A 17,433-nucleotide genomic window follows, 5' to 3' on the forward strand; every position below is an offset into this window, starting at 1 on the left:
ATGAATAACTCGAAATCGCAGATTATGTCATGTGAATGATGAGAATTAAAAAAAAAAAACATATTTAGGAAGAGGAATCGCAAATACTCTGCTTTGACTAAAAGGTTCCTGTTGCCTGGTTTAAGCAACATAGACTATGTTGGGAAAGAGTTTTTCTTTAGAACATGAATCTGTTGCTTCTCTTGTTTCATTCCAGCTGCTGCCTCAATCTCTCTCATGTGGTTTACACACTTAACCTCTGGTTGGATTTGAATGGACTCAGAAAGCACTTATTCATTATGATGTTGGACAGAACAAGTTGTTGCACTTAGGAAACTCTCTTGGAAACTTTTGTATGTTGTATGTTACTTCCTCTGAATTGCACATCCTTCTCTGTACAAACATCTTCTGGGGCCATGCTAATCTTCTCAGTATCGTTCCAGTTTTATCGGATGTCCCCGAAGGGACAATCTGTTTGTGACTCCGGATATATATAAACAGTTCATTTGCTTCCATTCTTACCGATGTAGGAGGAAGAAAGAAACATATTAATTCACGTGGGCCGTCTACTGATAGGCCAATTCTTTGTGTGTTTTGTCTATTGGGTTCAAGTTGACATTTAAACATACCCATATCTCTCTTTTTGTACAGGTCCCCAGCTGTGCTATTTGATCACATCTTTCAAAAGAATCAGAGAAAGGAAACGAATATAAGAGAAGAAGAAACAAGTGTTTCATAGTAAAATTTCTCCCACTAGCCATAAGAGAGGAGACTCGCGATTCCTGTTCATTTATCGGTTCTGTTAAATTGATTTTGGCTTTTACTTGTGTGTGAAAGCGGATAACTCAGACAAAACAAGAGACTTTTCATTGGCATTGAGAGCCATATTTTACTTACAGCCAATTGTCACCTCACCAACAGAAGCTGCAGCTAGTGTCAAAGAATTTGCTAAATAAATCATAAATTAAGTCTTTGATCGACAAAACAGTACGATCGTCGTTTAAAAGCATCCTACCTCCGTTACTATTTTTAACACCGTTATCTTCTCCGCTAAGCCTAAGGAAGAGAAACAGAGCCTTAAAGAACTCACACGCAAGCTCTTCCAAACCATCTGACAAAATAAGGTTGCAGCTGTTTACCATGAGAAAACTCGTGGAAAACAAGGCAGCAACATACATAAGGAGCTCCATTTAACAACAGAAGATTATTAGTTGAGAAAGAGATATGCTCGAGAGAGGAAGCGAGAATTTAGTGTAAATAGATAAGGTTGTAATTGAGCAGTTCATGCTTGATGAATGTATGTGAATGGAAGAGAACATAAATCCTTCAACATGTTTTGATCTATTCAATAAAGGACAAGTTACATTCAGTCCTGATCTGAGTTAACAGAGAAGTTCCGATCAACTATCATAACATTTACATACTGAACTTGCTCGGATGGAGAGAGACAAAACCAGGAGCAGTTTTACAGATCTGGTGACAAGAAATCAAAGCAAGCTCTAGAATATATAGTATTCGAGTAAGATGGCATATTATCCACTTCTACTGCTTCAGTGAGGTGATTCGGATCAGTGATTTGGCGTATAACTCCAAACGCACCAAGCCATGGTCTGCATTGCAAGATATTAGAGGCTGTCAAACATAAGAGAGAGAAATTTCTCAGCTCTTTAAGCTTCAAGAACTTTGTTTCCAGCCACAACATGCTATAACAATCTACTTAATATTGTTCTCTTAGTTTGTAATCCTTTCTCACTTAACCTATCACTAACTTGAACCATGTACAGATCAATAATACCTGGTCTAAGCTTCACGTCTGAGCCGTATTTTCATCTCCTTGAGGTGAATTACTGCTGCTAGGCTTATCATTTCCATCATACCTCTGTCAAAAACAAACATCATCAATCTATGTCAAGACTCTTTACTTCTAACCAAAGAGTCAGTCCGTAATCGGATACAAAACAAGAACCCATGAGTTGCTTTGTTACCTTCTTTCTAAAATCAAAAGGAACGTATCTGTACTTGATCATGTGCACGATTTGTCGTTTCATAGTGAGAAAATACAGAAACAACCAGTAGCAAAGCAAGATGGGCCAGAACACAGGCACATCCAAGAACGAGAAGAAGGTCATCACAAACGCTACAACAAAAGCCTTAGTAGCTGCATACCTAAACAACAACAAAACAATCTCAGATCAAACCAAAACCAATTTATCTACAAAGGTGAGGAGAAATTTACCAGAACTTGAACTCAGGAAGACGACGAACAAACGGCTTGAACTCATCAGAATCTTTACTGGACTCAGACGAAGCAGAAGCAGGATCCAAGGCTTCGAGCTCTGGATCGACTTTGGGTGAGAGGAAACCGATCAAGAGGTTTAAGATGTACGTCGCGAGACCATACGAGACGACGAAGAATCCGTAAGCGTAGTAAACTCTGTATATGTAGATCACGGCGGCGATTAACGTTACTAGCCATCTTCGGACGAGGTGTGGAGCCGATCTGTCGAGGTAATTCTGAAACGATTTGGAAAATTCGATTCTCCATCGTGCAAGAGGTGAATCGCTCATTGTGTACCCGTCTCCTTCGTTTCCTGCTTCGTCCTCCATGGCTAAATCCTGATTCAATCACTGATTAAGGTCACAATGATCTTCAAATCAAACACGAGAGAGAGAGAGAGAGAGAGAGGTTTGTTTCGCACTTTCGCGGAAAGAAAGAGGAAACTGAATGACGTGGATGAAACACGTGTCGTGGTTTGTGGTGCTCTCTTGGAAAATTAAATGGTCTGTTGGGCTTTTAATTAACAATAAATATTTTACTGCTACTACTCCACAGAAAAAAATGTCACACGCTACAAATGTTGTTCATATAGAATCTCGAATTGTATAAAACTTATTAACAATAATAACTCTCTTATCCCTCCAGCGTTATAAAAAAAAAACTCTCTTATCCCTTATATATAAACATTACAACTTCTTTTTGTATTCACGTATCATCACTATGATAATTCTTACAATCCTTAGAGAAATAGGTTGGTCAATCTAATTATATAATAAGCTTTATATTAAACTAATCATAAATTCATTATTAATGTTTTTTATTATTTCTTTAAATAAAAATTACAGAATTTCCTAATATGTCTAAAGGATATATGACAATTAATGATTTTGAATAATAAAGATTTGATAAAAATTAATTTATCTTCTATCATATTTGTTTAATTTTAATCTATTAAAATAAATTAAACAACCACATTAACCATATAATAAAAATTTAGATTTTTCTGTATATGTTATATTTTGAATTTTAAAAAATGAATATAAATTACAAAAATTGTTACAAGATACAAATGATTATTAAATAATATAAGTAAAATTTAATTTAATTATTAAAAGATACATAATATATATATGTCGTTTTAAATTAAACTATATACCATATAAAATACATAAATATTTTAATTTCGAAATTTACTTTGAACAATTTCTTTTGATAAAAACTTTGAACAAACATCGACAACTTAATTTTTTAAAAATTAAAAATTAATAAACTATTAATCCACAATGAAATTTTTGTTATCGGTAATTTAAAGTTTTTGCTATAAAATTTACAAATTATAAAAAACAAATGGGCAAAAAGCATCATTTAATAGACATTAATATTAAAAATATACTATATACATTATTTAAATTTAATTATAAATCGTATCAAATAGAAAAAAAATTGTTTGGATTCATAAAATTTATATGTTCGCACCGATTTAGTTACTGAATTTTTAGTTATTCAATATATATTTATTATTTCATAATATGTAAAAAAAAATATAATATCTAAAATAATTTATATCTAATGTTCATTCCGCGCAAGGCGCGGGTCTTAACCTAGTTAATCTATTAAAGAAAACTCACTCAAAAACCTTAAGCTCTCACACAATCACAAAACTCATAAGTTATACAACACACTTGCATCTCCCTCGTTATATACAACTCAAATTTCCTAAACTCATTAGGTATTACATATTTGGATATTTTCCTAATCCTTTAAAACATAACTCGGTAGGATTAGAAGTTAACTTATTTCTCAAGTTTCTTTTTTTCTTCAAGCTTAATCTAACATTCTCCCCTTTAAGCTTGAACTCCATTTTCGATAAATGTTCAACTCTTCTCGTATCTTTGAACTTCAATCTTTCAAGTACACTCGACAAGATGTCTGCTCTCTGCTCTCTCCCGAGTATACGCCGATGTAACTCTCCATGCCATATAGCCAGTTTCGCGGCTTCCTTCCATGTTATCAATGCAGCTTCACATGATGATAACTCAACAGTTTCTTGTTTGCTTGTACACCACGTATTCAGACCTTCACTAAGGTAAATGATATGTCCTGCTATTGTGCTCTTGCCATCACCCGGGTCAATATTATGACTACTACCACTATCTCCAACAATTGGTATCTCCAACAATCGACGGCAGTGGCAAAGATCATGCAAAATTTTGTAGAAGATCATAGTAGTTCCAGTAGACTTCTTTAGCTCTATATGTATCCATAGATGCATCAAAGATCTCCCCGTGATGTAATCTAAAATGTAATTCTGATGCAATCTCAGCCTTCTGCTATAAAATTTCGTACCATATAAATCTTCATTGATAGTCATTAGAAACAATCCTAATAATCCACGTTCATTACTTGACTGAGAGCTTGCCAAAACCCACATTATACAAACATAAACTGCTTGCCATTTCCCAACTCTGTTCTTCCAGCGGTGCCAAACATGAGGTGTGTTTTCGTTTCGCTGCAGTTCTAAGGCAAAACTACCACGGTTATGTCCTATTATGCCTTCAACAGTTTCCGAGCCAATCTCGTGTAATATGAATGACATCTCTGAACTAGTCTTCAAACTCATAGATGAACTCATCTCATGAAGCCTTTTGATCTCTGGTTCATTACGTCTGATCAGACGTATCGAACTGTGATGCGCCCATAAACAGATTTCTGCTGCTGCTTCAAATCTCATAGTACTAACAGCCGAGTAAACTAATATCACCCTGAACAGCTTGGTAATTCCAGGATCAAAATATCGGCTCCTACTAGTACAAACTCCAATCAAATTCTTGCTCCTGAACTTGAATTTCCAGGCCCTAAGATACTTCCTATGTTTCTCTGTACTCATCATTCTTAGAAGAACTTGCTCACGCAGACTTTTACAAATGTTTGCATCATTAGAAATTTTTATTTTCTCATGCCACACCTCTAGTTCACTGACATGTAGATACAATTTATCAGCCAGAGGGTAAGTTTCATGAGAAAAGACTCCATTAAGCAAGGATGTAGTAACACTTGTTTCTTTGCATCCATAGCTACCGTATATGTCTGAAACTTGCAGTACCTTGACCTTTAATATTTCTTCCACGTTTGGACCTTGATTAATAAATCTCTCCATCTGCTTTTTATACTTCCAGTCATAGATTTCGAATCCACATGGTTCCCACATACGATCAGCCATTAGTGTATGTCCGCCCACCATGTGTTTGATCTTATTCCCAAGAGACAAACTCATGTTTTCTTTTGCATCACTTTCGTTTTGAGCTTCTTTAAAACCCAACACTTTCTCAGTAAGATCAAATCTATTTGCATAATCTTCAGGAAAAAGACTAATCACTTCTTGATCACATAGCCATGAAATGGCTCAAGTGTTTTAGGGAGCTGAGTTGAATCTTGAAGGTTCTTAATGAGGTCTCTCAATTCTGAAGGCTTCACTTGATTCCTCCCAATCTTCCCCCACTCTTCCAGAGGCAGAGTGACTGATTTATTACCAAATTTTATGTTCCTTAAAGTCTTGTTCATTACTATACCTGCTCGTTGAAACATTCTCCTTTTGCGAAAACCAGACACTATCATAGTTGGGATTCGGACATCAAACTCAAGACCCAACCACTCGTACTCATGTAGTACATCACCGCTGCTCCGTTGATATCATCAAAATTCAAAGTTAAGAAACCATCATTGTCTTGCTCTCTTGTCTTCTTGTATAGATTCCATATACGATAAACATCTTTGCTATCTCCTGCTTCAGCATACAGGCTCATGAGTTCCATAGGATCATTCAGTTCCTCTGCCCCAAGAAGCATCTCTCTCGCTTATCTCTTAGAACCAACTCTTAGATAAGCCTTTGCCATGGTGAGGCTATCAACCTTAACGTTGTTCTCCTTCATCTCTCTCAGTATCTCATCTACCTTAACTTTATTTCCAACAGAGATATAAAGTGACGTCATGGAGCTAAACGGTGAAGGTTTCAAGAGTAAACAACATAACTCTCTCATCTTCTTGAAAACAGCTTCTGCTCTATCAATATCTTTCTTCCCTGACTCTGCGTACTTCTTTATCAACACAGTGTACATAGACTCGTTTCTAATATTCTCCGGACCCTTCTCCAAGAACTTCTCTACTTCTTCAAAAACTAACACGTTCTTGATCAGATGAAAGTCAGTAGTACCAAATGCATATCTTATGTTTAGTCATCCATTGTGACACATCTAGGGCTTGTGGATATTTGCTTGGAGTCGCGGAGCTTCTCACAGATTCCTCTCACTTTTCTGTGTCTCCTTAAGCACTTTGTAAGCACCAGCTCAGGGTTGATTTCCACCCATGTATATTCCAACTTCGTTTTACCCTTCTTCTTCTTTGTGAATATCAACCCAAACCTCTTATTTAACACATGTAAAGTGTAAAAAAGTTGGTAACACCATTCATGATACTGCACCATATTCACGTAAACCTCCATGTTGTCCTTTTCATGTTTAACGTCCACCTGCTGATGTGCCTCGTCTCCGGGTATAACAAAAACCCAGTTCCTAAACCTCCGTCTCGCCTTCTTCTTCTTCTTTGCACTCTTTCTCCGCTTCTGAGACAGCTTCTCAATGGATGCAACCAGGTCCTCTTCTTTCCCCTTTTCCTTTAGCACCAAATCGACTACAGTTTCAGATACCATCCTTTGTGTTATCAGATAGTTCTTCTTCGACACAGTCATCAACAGACAATTGTTTAGAATCCATTTGCTCTTCTTCAGAGATCCGTCAACATTGATTTTCACCGGATATACGGTTTTGGTTCCCTTCAAACGATTTTGAGCCTCCATCGAACGTTTCTTCCACCACTTCTTCTTCTTCCTCATATTGTCTGTTTTCTCGTCGCTTATGGATGCAAGAGGTGCATCTTCTCCGTCACAGGCCATCACCTCTGTTTTCATATCTGATTTAATCAGTGGAATCTCGTTATTACCTTCCTTCGTTGTCACCGGCTGGATCATATTCAAGGTCGGTTCATCACTCACAATCACCTCTGATTTTTTGGTTACTTATTCTTTTGTTTTCTCACTCTCGAGGGACCCTCGATCCATCAGCGCGATGATTCTATCGATGCATCCCATCATCTCGTTCATGCGCTCTTCAAAGGATCCGAACCTACGCTCTGATATCAAATATAGGATCTCGAATTGTATAAAAAATAACTCTCTTATTAATCTCTTAAGGAAAACTTACTCAAAAAACCTTAAGCTCTCACACAATCACAAAACTCATAAGTTATGCAACAAAATTGCATCTCCTTATATATAACTCAAATTTCCTAAACTCATTAGGTATAACATATTTGGATATTTTCTTAATCCTTTAAACCATAACTCGGTAAGATTAAAAGTTAACTTATTTCTCAAGTTTTTTTTTTTCTTCGAGCTTAATCTAACAGTTCAATTATGTAAAATGGTTTTTTTGGACAGATTTTTTTAGATTGTTTAGAGAATGAAAACTTCAAACGTCAATTTTAATATCTAAAATGGAAGTTTTACATAGGGACGTCAAATGTAGAGTTCGTATGCTCGAAAACAAATTGTAGGTTTTTCCTTTCGACAAAGCTAATATATTGATACTATTAAAAAGAGTTTACAAGGTGCTATTAAAAAGAGTTTTCAAGAACCGGCACTATTTAAAATCTTTGAAATATTGTATTCGCTAGTTTCTCACTTTTAGGAAGCTAATAAATGAACATTGTGAATCAAACTTAATAACTTCACGTATTAAAAAGTCTAGGCAATAAACTCTAGACAAATGCTTTAAACAAATTCAAAAGTAATATGTTTCCTTAGAGCATCATTATTGGTGGAACGAAGAGAGAGAAAGAAAGTTCCTTGTTTTGTTTTGTTTTTTTTTTTTTTTTTTTTTTCTGGTCGTTGGAGAGTAAAGAACAACCCTTAATTAGGAGTTTTTCCTTTCTCTTTCTTCTTTGGTTTCCACCCTCTTCTTTCTTCATGCCCTTAAGTACTGCTGGTTAATCATAATTTTCTTAACTTAATAAATTAGGAACTGTAGCGACAAAAATTAACGAGCGACAAAAATTAACGAGAAGGAAAGCGCCTAAATCTATGGACACGCGTCGTATGTTGATTAATTTACTCACATGCTTTTTGGCAACATCAATGTCGTCGTCCTTTTTTCCTCTTTCACTCGAATAAAAAAGGTACACACTACAAAGGCCTATTATAAAAAAACAAATTAAAAATCACAAAAAGGTTAATAATAAAACCACCACCGTTCGATCCCTCCTCGTTTTAAACTCAACGTGCACGATTCATCGTAAGATTGACGATGAACAACAACCAAGGAAATGATGACGTCACCGTCTCCTTCCTCCAACGTCTCATAAAGAAGCGCCACACTCACATCAAAACTGTACTACTGTAACTTCTCTTCTGAGAAGAAAGAAAAAAATTACGTAACGGAATCTCTTCTTCCGTTTCCCGATTGAATCTTGAAACTGCATCTGTAGGATCATCTCTTCTCCTTCCTTTTTGTTCATCTTCTTCTGTTAACGGTGCTTGATTATCGTCCCTGCGTGTTGAATCTGAGTAGTTTCGCTGATTTTTGCGTTTTCTTTCTCTCCGTTTTGATCGTCGAGAACTTGGATTGTTCGTCTCATGTAGGCTCTTAGAGTAGGAGTTGATTTAGATCCCGATGATTCGTAATCACTTAAAATCGAGGATGTATCTGCATATCTCTGATGCTTTCAGGTTATAAACACTAGATGATATAGTGTTGCGTTAGAGTAGGAAGAGATTCAGAGTTTGTTGATTCGTAATCGAGGATGGATCTGCGCTTCTGCGTTATCTCTTATGCTTTCGTGTGTTACGATTGTTCCCTGGATGATATAGTGTTTGCTTAGAACGATGCTTATCGTAAATTGGTATGGATGATTCATCTCTCTTCTGAATCTTGAAACGCGATGTTATTGTGCATATTGTTGTTCAGTATGTGAGAATGATTTTGAGTTTAGTATACGCTTGAATGACTCTTATCTATAGCGCTTATCGTATTGTTTTTGAGTTACAGTGAGCATTTCGATATGGCTGATAACAAGGATGGAGTAACCCCCAAGGGCTCTGTTGCTTTCCCTCTAAGGAACCCTAACGTTACTCTTAACGAGAGGAATTTCGCAGCCTTCACACACAGATCAGCTGCTGCTCATCCATGGCACGACTTGGAGATTGGTATGTTAATCTTGTTACTGATGATGAAGTGGCATGTATTCTTGTCTTTGCTGCAGTTAGAGTTTTGCTTATGAGAGTGGTTGTTTGTTTGAATCTTGTAGGCCCGGAAGCTCCTGCAGTTTTCAACTGTGTAAGCTTTATCTCCTCTTGCACTGTGGAAGACTAGATCGTTTTGACAGTTAAAAACGAGATTTGATTTGTTTATCAGGTTGTTGAAATTAGCAAAGGTGGCAAGGTGAAGTACGAGCTAGACAAGAACAGTGGCCTTATTAAGGTACAGACTCTGTACCTGATTCGATTAAGTGTTGATAGATCTTCTGATCCCTCGTATTCTTTGATTAGTTCTGTGCATCAGTCTTACATGCTGTGGATGTATACAGTCTGTGCATTCATTAGAAGATTTGAAAAGAAGAACAAATCTGATCACTCATTGTTGTCTTTCCTCTCTAGGTTGATCGTGTTCTGTACTCATCCATTGTGTACCCACACAACTACGGCTTCATTCCCCGAACCATTTGTGAGGACAGTGACCCTATTGATGTCCTGGTACTCATGCAGGTGCTTTCTCTCGCCTTTCCTCAGCGTCAATTGTTCATAAACAGACAGTGAAACAACCAACTTGAGATGATTGATAACTATTGCGTAGGAGCCTGTGCTGACTGGATCGTTCCTCCGTGCCCGTGCTATTGGTTTAATGCCCATGATCGATCAGGTAACAGCCGTTATTCCCAGAATGATATCTTCTCCTTCTCTGTGATGTTATTACATTAGTAAGAAACCATGACTCACCTTGATATGAAACTCGCAGGGTGAAAAAGACGACAAGATCATCGCAGTCTGTGCTGATGATCCAGAGTTCCGTCACTACAGAGACATCAAAGAGCTTCCTCCTCACCGTCTAGCTGAGATCCGCCGCTTCTTCGAGGACTGTATCCACAAAACAACATCAAATATTACATTTGTTTCAGTTTTCACTATGGGTTGTTTTGTTTTGGCTTATGCTTCATTTTTTCAGTTTTCACTTAACACATAACTTGTAGACAAGAAGAACGAGAACAAGAAAGTTGCTGTCGAAGGTTTCCTCCCAGCTCAAGCTGCCATCGACGCAATTAAGGACTCCATGTAAGTTTGTTTTCTCCAAAACACCGAAAGTACTCATACGTTTACGCTGTATAGTTATTACAATGTATGGTTTTGAAAACGCAGGGATCTTTACGCAGCTTACATCAAAGCTGGCCTGCAGCGTTAATGAATAAACCTCGGTCGAGCCCGTTCCTCCCGGTTTGCTTCGGTTTCACTATCACTGAGGCCTTCTTAATTACTACGTTGCATGTTAAACTTGGTACATTTTTGCAATGTACATTGAAAAACTTTGTCGAATCGGAAGCTTTCTGATGATGACGATTGAAAATTCCAATTTTAGTCACTATGTTTGGAGATTCATATTAGCTCTTTCCCCTTTTGTCTAATGCGGTTTTGCAAACATCCCAAGAAGTAACTTCCTACCTAGATATGTGATTTTGACCAAACAAAACCTGCCATCCCCTACCTAACCGGCCTAACCAATCCCAATTTTTTTGGAATCCATTTCAAATTCGGTTATTACTTCGGTACAGTTAACCAAAACAATCAAAATTATCCATTTTATCTAAATTTAACCGAAATCTAACCCAAACTAAAAACTTCTTTTAATTTTGGCAGATTTGTTATATAACAAGTTAACTAAATAGTTAACCGAACCAAACCCACATGCCTATTAATAACATTGAAAAAGAGAGGAGAACTAAGCTACTAGGAGCTTCTTTGTCCACCACAACTCCACAAGCATTGTTCACACTATTAAAATAGAGGATGACTATTTCAGTCCTTGAATGTGATTTAATAGACAAAATAGAAAAAAAAAATCATACATTAGTTTCAAATTTCAGATATTAGTTCCATTCTCCCAAAAATTTGTTTGATGATGTTTTGCAAGACATTCGAAAAAGTGATTTTTGTAGACATCGAAGTACACACCAAAAAGACTAAGCCACTCGAGCCTTCTTATTCTTCGTCTTCTTGTAGTTCTTATGCCAGGTCTTATAGGTGCCCTTGGTCTTCTTAGAGGTCTTCTTTGTCTCAGGCTCTGCAATCTCATCTGCTGCATCATCATCAACATCGTCCTCCTCATCTTTGTCTCCTTCTATATCAAACAGATCATCCTCTTCATCAGAACTGAACACAAAATCTTCCACAACATCATCTTCTCCTGCACCTTCCTCAACTTGCTTCTTCTCTGCTTGACTCTTCCTCTTACGTTTCTTTGGTTTCTTCTTCTCTTCTTCTTCCTCTGCCTCTTTTTCTCTGCCAATTATACAATCTCTTTAGATAAATAATGTACATTAAGGACAATGTGGTTCAGCTCCTATGGACATTCCCCAAATCAACCAAACTACTGAAGATACCTACCAGTACCCTAGACCTGTAACCCAATCTACATTAGGCTGTAGTCTAACCATAGTCTAACCACACCAACCCAGTATTTACATATGATACCAAGAGATGTGTGCATTTTCAAGAGGAAGAGATAAACATACTTGGAGTCACTTCCAGGTAACCAGGAGGAACTGAAAGCTGCAGCACCCTTTTCGTTCCTATCTGCTTCATCTTCTTCCTCATCGCTGCTTGGTGCGTTTTTCCCAAACACCGCTGAGTCCTCTCCCACAATAACACTGGACGAACCAGACAGATCATTATTAATACCAGCAGTCAAAATAAACACTATGTAGTAGAGGCATGTAAGTAACTTACTCTGATTCCACCAGTGATTCGTTTCTTTGCTTCGCTCTTTGGCGGATAATCACTGCATATTGCGATAGAGGGCTTTCAGCTGCCTTCTTTTCATCCTGAACAGACAAAGACCCCCAAAGAACAATCAGAACAAAGCTACTTCATAAATCTAAGCAAATCAAGGGAAGCGAGTTACTAAACCTCAAGGAATGATGCAGCAGCAGGCTCATTGGGTTGAAAACCAACACACGCTCTCTTTTTGTTGACAAACTCTGAGTTAGCTTCAATCTGAAGGATTCATCAAAACATATCAACATATAGCAAGTAACAGATTAAGTATAAGTGGCTAATGAGTTTGCTTCAAGGTACCTGGCTAATGAGCTGCTTCATCTCTTTCCTAAACCTCTCAGCTTTAGTGGACTTGTAAAAGCTACGCAGCCTCAAGGTCGGAATAGATGATAGCTCAAAGAACGCCACCGAATAGCTCCACTGAGTCAAATGCTCCACAAGCTCCTCCACTACAGAGTAAACACACGCCTCCTGAAACGCTCTCGTCTTCACCGCCGGTTTACTCACCTTGAGTAGCGTGCGTAGATCGACACCTTTGCCAACACCACCAGTGGGAGGTCTATTGAGCTCTTTCATGTCCAACATGTCCATAAGAAGCATTGAGACCGGTATAAAGGTACCGGTCGAAGCAGCGATCCGGTTTAGCATACTAACGCATCTTAGTCTGAGTGGAATATAGCGAGCAGTGGGAACAAGCCGTGCTACACCGGAGATTATTTGCGCCAGTGGGTAAGCAACTGGTCTGAGCTCAGACTGGGAGCTGTAGGAACAAACAGCACCGGTCCAAAGCTCAAGACAGTGGATGAACTTCCACTGGTACACTTTCCTAAACGCTTCCTGCAAAAAAGAAAACCAAATGTAAGAAAAGAATTAAACAGAAGAACTCAATTTCAGAATAATTATTGAGAAAGTACTTTTGTTTTTGTGTTGAGCGCTTCACGTAGAATCATTGCGAGTTGCCTTATGAAGACGAATGCATGCTGGTAAGAAGCTGAGATGTCCGTGCCGAGAAGCTCGATGAAACAGTTACCAAGAAAGGAGATATGCTGCAGCTTAACAGCGTTTACAAACTGGCAGTTCAACACATAGGCCTTGTACATTCCCTTGATGCAGTCATCCACACAGTCAGTTCCAAGGCGTATGCACAAGTCTCTCAGAAACAGCAGCGAGACAACGGAGATGGAGCTGCTGCCGGTTCCCCAGAAATGAAGTGCAACCTAAATGAAAGAAGAGCAAGTGAGCAAAGAATGGTAAGGAAAGATTCAAACAGTTAGGCCTGTGGATTTTGTCCGAACCGAACCAGCCGAAATTTTTGGTTTTGGGTTTTGAGTTCTGTTTGGTTTGGTAGGGCTTTGAAAAATGATTCGGTTTGGTTTTCGTTTTTTTAAAAAATAACTGAAAATAACCGAAATTAACCGAAATAACCGAACCAAAATAACTAAAAAAAATCTAATTTAACCAAAAATATCCGATTTTTAAGAAAATTATACCGAAAACCAAAAAACGGTTATTTTCGGAAATAAAATTAAAACCCAAAATTCACAGAAAACCAAACCGATTTTTTGGTGGGATTGTGGCCAAACCGAATAAACCGAATTTGAAAAATACCCAAACCGAAATAACAGAAACAGCAGGCCTAATTCAAAGATTGATGGTTTTTGCTCACAACACACCTTAATATATTTCCTAAGGAGGCTTGGAAAGGCAGATAGAAAGACTGACGAGTGTTTCAACCGCCTGAGAGTAAACGATATCATCCCTTGGTCAGTCATCTGGTTCAGGACGTGAAGCGAGTTCCCAAGATATGATTTGACCAAGTGATTATAGTTCTTCCAAGGCCTTGTGTTAGTCAGCTCCATGATAGTATCCTTCATTCCTCCAGTTGCAGGAAGCCTCAACAGCTTCCTAAGAATCCCATCCATCTCACTCAGAACGAATATCATTATCTTGTTGAACACAGCGCTCGACATAACGCTGAACTTTGCAGACGGGTCGTCTCCGGTATCATCACCGTAGTGACATGCGGTTCTATAAGCTCTCAAGATAGAACGCACCGCACCTAACTTCGCGTCTTCTTTGATTAACTTACACCATGAGTCCACCATGGCTGCTGTGATCGTCTTCTGCTCGTTTGCTTTCTTTGCAACTTCCAGCTTGGTGGTTTCATCATCACCTTGCTTCTCAGTGTCTTCCAAGTCAGTCTCAGCATCAGCATCATCATCATCCTAACCAAAAGATTAAAGCTTTGAGCACAATTCACATCAAGATCCAACATATTCAATCTCTACTAGTACTCACCTCAAACTCAGCAGCATCAAACTTGAGAAGATCCTCATCATGCTCTTTCATATACTCAAAAAACTCAGCTTGCTGCAAAAAGAAAGAAACCATCTGTTAAGTGACTCAAAAGCTTCCACCATATTTATTACAAATCACAAAATCAGACAACTCACTGTTTCTTTTAGCCGTTTAAGCTGTTCTTCATGCTCTTCAGCTTCTTGTTTCTTGGATTTCAACTTGTTCTTTCCACGCTTCTTATCGCTCATATCATCCATTGGTGTACCGTCTACTACATCCTCTGCTTTCTTCTTGGATTTCAACTTGTTCTTTCCACGCTTTTTCTCGCTTATCTGATCCATTCCTACATTCGATAAACAGTTTTTATCAATCTCAAACCAACAAAACTCCAATAAAGATATAAACTTTATACTTGCTGCCTAAAAAAAGAAGTCACCTTTGGTACCCATTTTCTTAATACACCACCACGGAAGATCACCTGCAATGTCCAACAACCAAAAGAAAAAAAAAGACAAACAAAATCAATGGTGAAAGCAAACTAGGTTTTTATTTCAGAACCCTTTCTCTGTAATTTACTTTGTAACCGGATTTATGTCTTTTAGACCAGGAAATACGATTGGGTTTCCCATCTATCTTCAATTATAATTGTTCTACAGAGTTTAGAAAAAAACAGAACCAATCATTCACGACGACGAACTAAACACAGACAGACTCGAGTATTCAGGAACACGGGATGAAGATACTGAACAGAGCAAGAAAATTAGAGGCACATACCTGCGTTTTCGATGTATGCGAAAGAAAGGAGAAAGGAGGAGGAGAAGAAAGATGTTGTCAGCAGACTGCCGTAGAAGCGAAAAGAGGTTTAGGGTTTTATTTTTGCGAGTTCGGAAACCTTCTTCTCCACTTGAAAGGTTCTGTAGTTGACCGTCAACTCGACTAATCGGTTTAACTAAAAATATCCAACTGTATCAAATTAGTTAGGATTTAACCGGCTAAGGGAAGTCAACGCTAAGGTTATTTGTACGATAGAAACTCTATAAATTAATAAATACCATAAATTAACAAATTTCTTAATTTGAACCGATACAAAATATGACATAAAACGATAAAATAAATACATAATATATTTTTTTTAAATCCTATATAAAATATATAGTTCCATTAAAATTATAATTTAATAATTTTTTATATATATACAAACAAGCCATTATTTTTTATTCACAATTAAACTATCTTTATATTTTCTTAACACTTAATATGTTTTGATAAAATTTAAAACTATATCTAAAACCATGTTTAAACTCTATGAAACATATTTTATATACATCAAATAATATAATAAAAACGATATGAATGTCGAATTTCAAAATTTAATCAATGTATATACACAAAATCAAATATTTTTTTATTATTTTAAAAAAATATATGTTTTAAATAGAAAAATCTAAATAAAGAATTTTTGTAAGTTAATAATGTTGGATCAATAAACTAAGCCATGGGCTTTTATTGGAAATGTGAAAAGAAATAAGCAATGGGTCATAAGGCCTAATTGGCATCAATGAATGAAGTAATATGGGAACACATCGCTTAAGAAAGGAAGAGATGAGCATTATATATATGCTCATGTGACATGAGTGGTTAAACAGCTCAGTGGAAGAGAGGATTCCCCACGTGCGCCGCCGTCCGGCCGGCTCGGCGTGGTCCTGGTCTTGGTGGAGGATCCGGCCCAATAAAAAAAATTTTAGACCAAGTTAAGCTCAACTTTTTTGTCATATCATTTCTAAAAAACAGCATGACATTTGTGAATAAACGACACCTAGTTCGTCTAAAAACGACATGAAGTTTGTCTGTTCGAAATGGATCAGAACGAGTCAACAGAAGAGAGATCTTGCGGAGAAAGTTTCTCAACTTTCCACTTCCGAGATTTCAGAGATATTTTCGTTAAACGTGTGCAACAGTTTCGAAAATCAAATTCATTTCTCTTCTTTAAATACTCGCCTCTTCTTCATTCATTTTCACTACTTTCCCGTATCGAAACCAACAGCAAAAATCCCTTAGCGTAAGTCATAAATCCGAGAGTGTTTCGTAGAGTTTATAGTTTAATAGGGTGATCACGAGTGAAGCGTGATTCGTCTGCCATGGTTGTATCTTGGGACTCGATATTTGTACAGTCCCGGCTCACTAACGGAGCAAATATTTAGAGTTAAGGAAATATATTATATCTCGACTCCATGTCCGTATGCGAATACGATTTCTTATCGTTCTTGTATTCGTTTTTACACTCATCTATTTCCTTAACATCGTTTTATTATATCGTTTATGTCAGTCCGGTTTTCCGGTTTCTACAATCTTAACTCTATTTTCGCTTTCTATCTAAAGCGTTTGATCGGATTGAAAAACGGTTCTATGAAACGGTTTAACAAGGATTTGTTAACGGGTTTTGGAAAAGTGTTTGCGATTTGCTTTCTAGCACTTCCGCGAAATGCTTGTTTCTTGTCTCTTAGCGGTGTTTGTGATTTGCTTTCTAGCACTTCCGCGAAACGTTTCTTATTTATTTTATAAAGATTTGTGGATTGCTTTGTAGCATTATCGCTAAACGTTTTTGATACACGATTCTTAAAACGTTATTAAAATGATTCGTTTCCACGAACGCTTATAAAACGAGTTTGTGAAACAATCTAAAAAGTCTACACATAACGGTTTCTGCCAACGCTTATCTAAGCGAGTTTGCAAAACGTTTTTCCTGACTGATTCGATATGATTTGGTTCAAACACCAAAAATGAC

The 17,433-nt window shown here is 37.3% G+C and overlaps 3 protein-coding genes across 5 annotated transcripts; 1 reads left to right on the forward strand and 2 right to left on the reverse strand.

Moving 5' to 3' along the window:
• Positions 1–1,301: 1,301 nt before the first annotated feature.
• LOC106306828 (protein RER1D) lies at positions 1,302–2,724 on the reverse strand. 2 transcript variants are annotated; one of them, XM_013743588.1, is made up of 4 exons: positions 2,216–2,724; positions 1,965–2,145; positions 1,775–1,858; positions 1,302–1,589 (listed from the first exon to the last, which is right to left on the reverse strand). In XM_013743588.1, the coding sequence occupies exons 1-3, from the start codon at positions 2,584–2,586 to the stop codon at positions 1,787–1,789; spliced, it is 624 nt and encodes a 207-aa protein (XP_013599042.1). In that variant the 5' UTR covers positions 2,587–2,724; the 3' UTR covers positions 1,302–1,589; positions 1,775–1,786. The 2 variants fall into 2 exon arrangements, with proteins under 2 accessions (XP_013599042.1, XP_013599043.1); XM_013743589.1 differs by having other exon boundaries at positions 1,302–1,611; positions 2,216–2,660.
• Positions 2,725–8,876: 6,152 nt separating this feature from the next.
• Positions 8,877–10,955, forward strand: LOC106306827 (soluble inorganic pyrophosphatase 2-like). Its single transcript, XM_013743587.1, has 9 exons — positions 8,877–9,208; positions 9,355–9,512; positions 9,614–9,642; positions 9,721–9,786; positions 9,963–10,070; positions 10,159–10,224; positions 10,321–10,441; positions 10,553–10,634; positions 10,719–10,955. Exons 1-9 carry the CDS (start codon positions 9,192–9,194, stop codon positions 10,759–10,761), a joined length of 690 nt encoding a protein of 229 aa, XP_013599041.1. The 5' UTR covers positions 8,877–9,191; the 3' UTR covers positions 10,762–10,955.
• Positions 10,956–11,399: 444 nt separating this feature from the next.
• LOC106306858 (nucleolar complex protein 2 homolog) lies at positions 11,400–15,519 on the reverse strand. 2 transcript variants are annotated; one of them, XM_013743630.1, is made up of 11 exons: positions 15,423–15,519; positions 15,085–15,126; positions 14,804–14,991; positions 14,649–14,720; positions 14,024–14,569; positions 13,265–13,567; positions 12,651–13,187; positions 12,483–12,569; positions 12,303–12,397; positions 12,089–12,223; positions 11,400–11,855 (listed from the first exon to the last, which is right to left on the reverse strand). In XM_013743630.1, exons 2-11 carry the CDS (start codon positions 15,095–15,097, stop codon positions 11,537–11,539), a joined length of 2,295 nt encoding a protein of 764 aa, XP_013599084.1. In that variant the 5' UTR covers positions 15,098–15,126; positions 15,423–15,519; the 3' UTR covers positions 11,400–11,536. The 2 variants fall into 2 exon arrangements, with proteins under 2 accessions (XP_013599084.1, XP_013599083.1); XM_013743629.1 differs by having other exon boundaries at positions 14,024–14,575.
• Between the last annotated feature and the right edge of the window lie 1,914 nt (positions 15,520–17,433).

Source organism: Brassica oleracea, chromosome C7, assembly GCF_000695525.1.
Source record: "Brassica oleracea var. oleracea cultivar TO1000 chromosome C7, BOL, whole genome shotgun sequence".
Lineage (NCBI taxonomy): Eukaryota > Viridiplantae > Streptophyta > Magnoliopsida > Brassicales > Brassicaceae > Brassica > Brassica oleracea.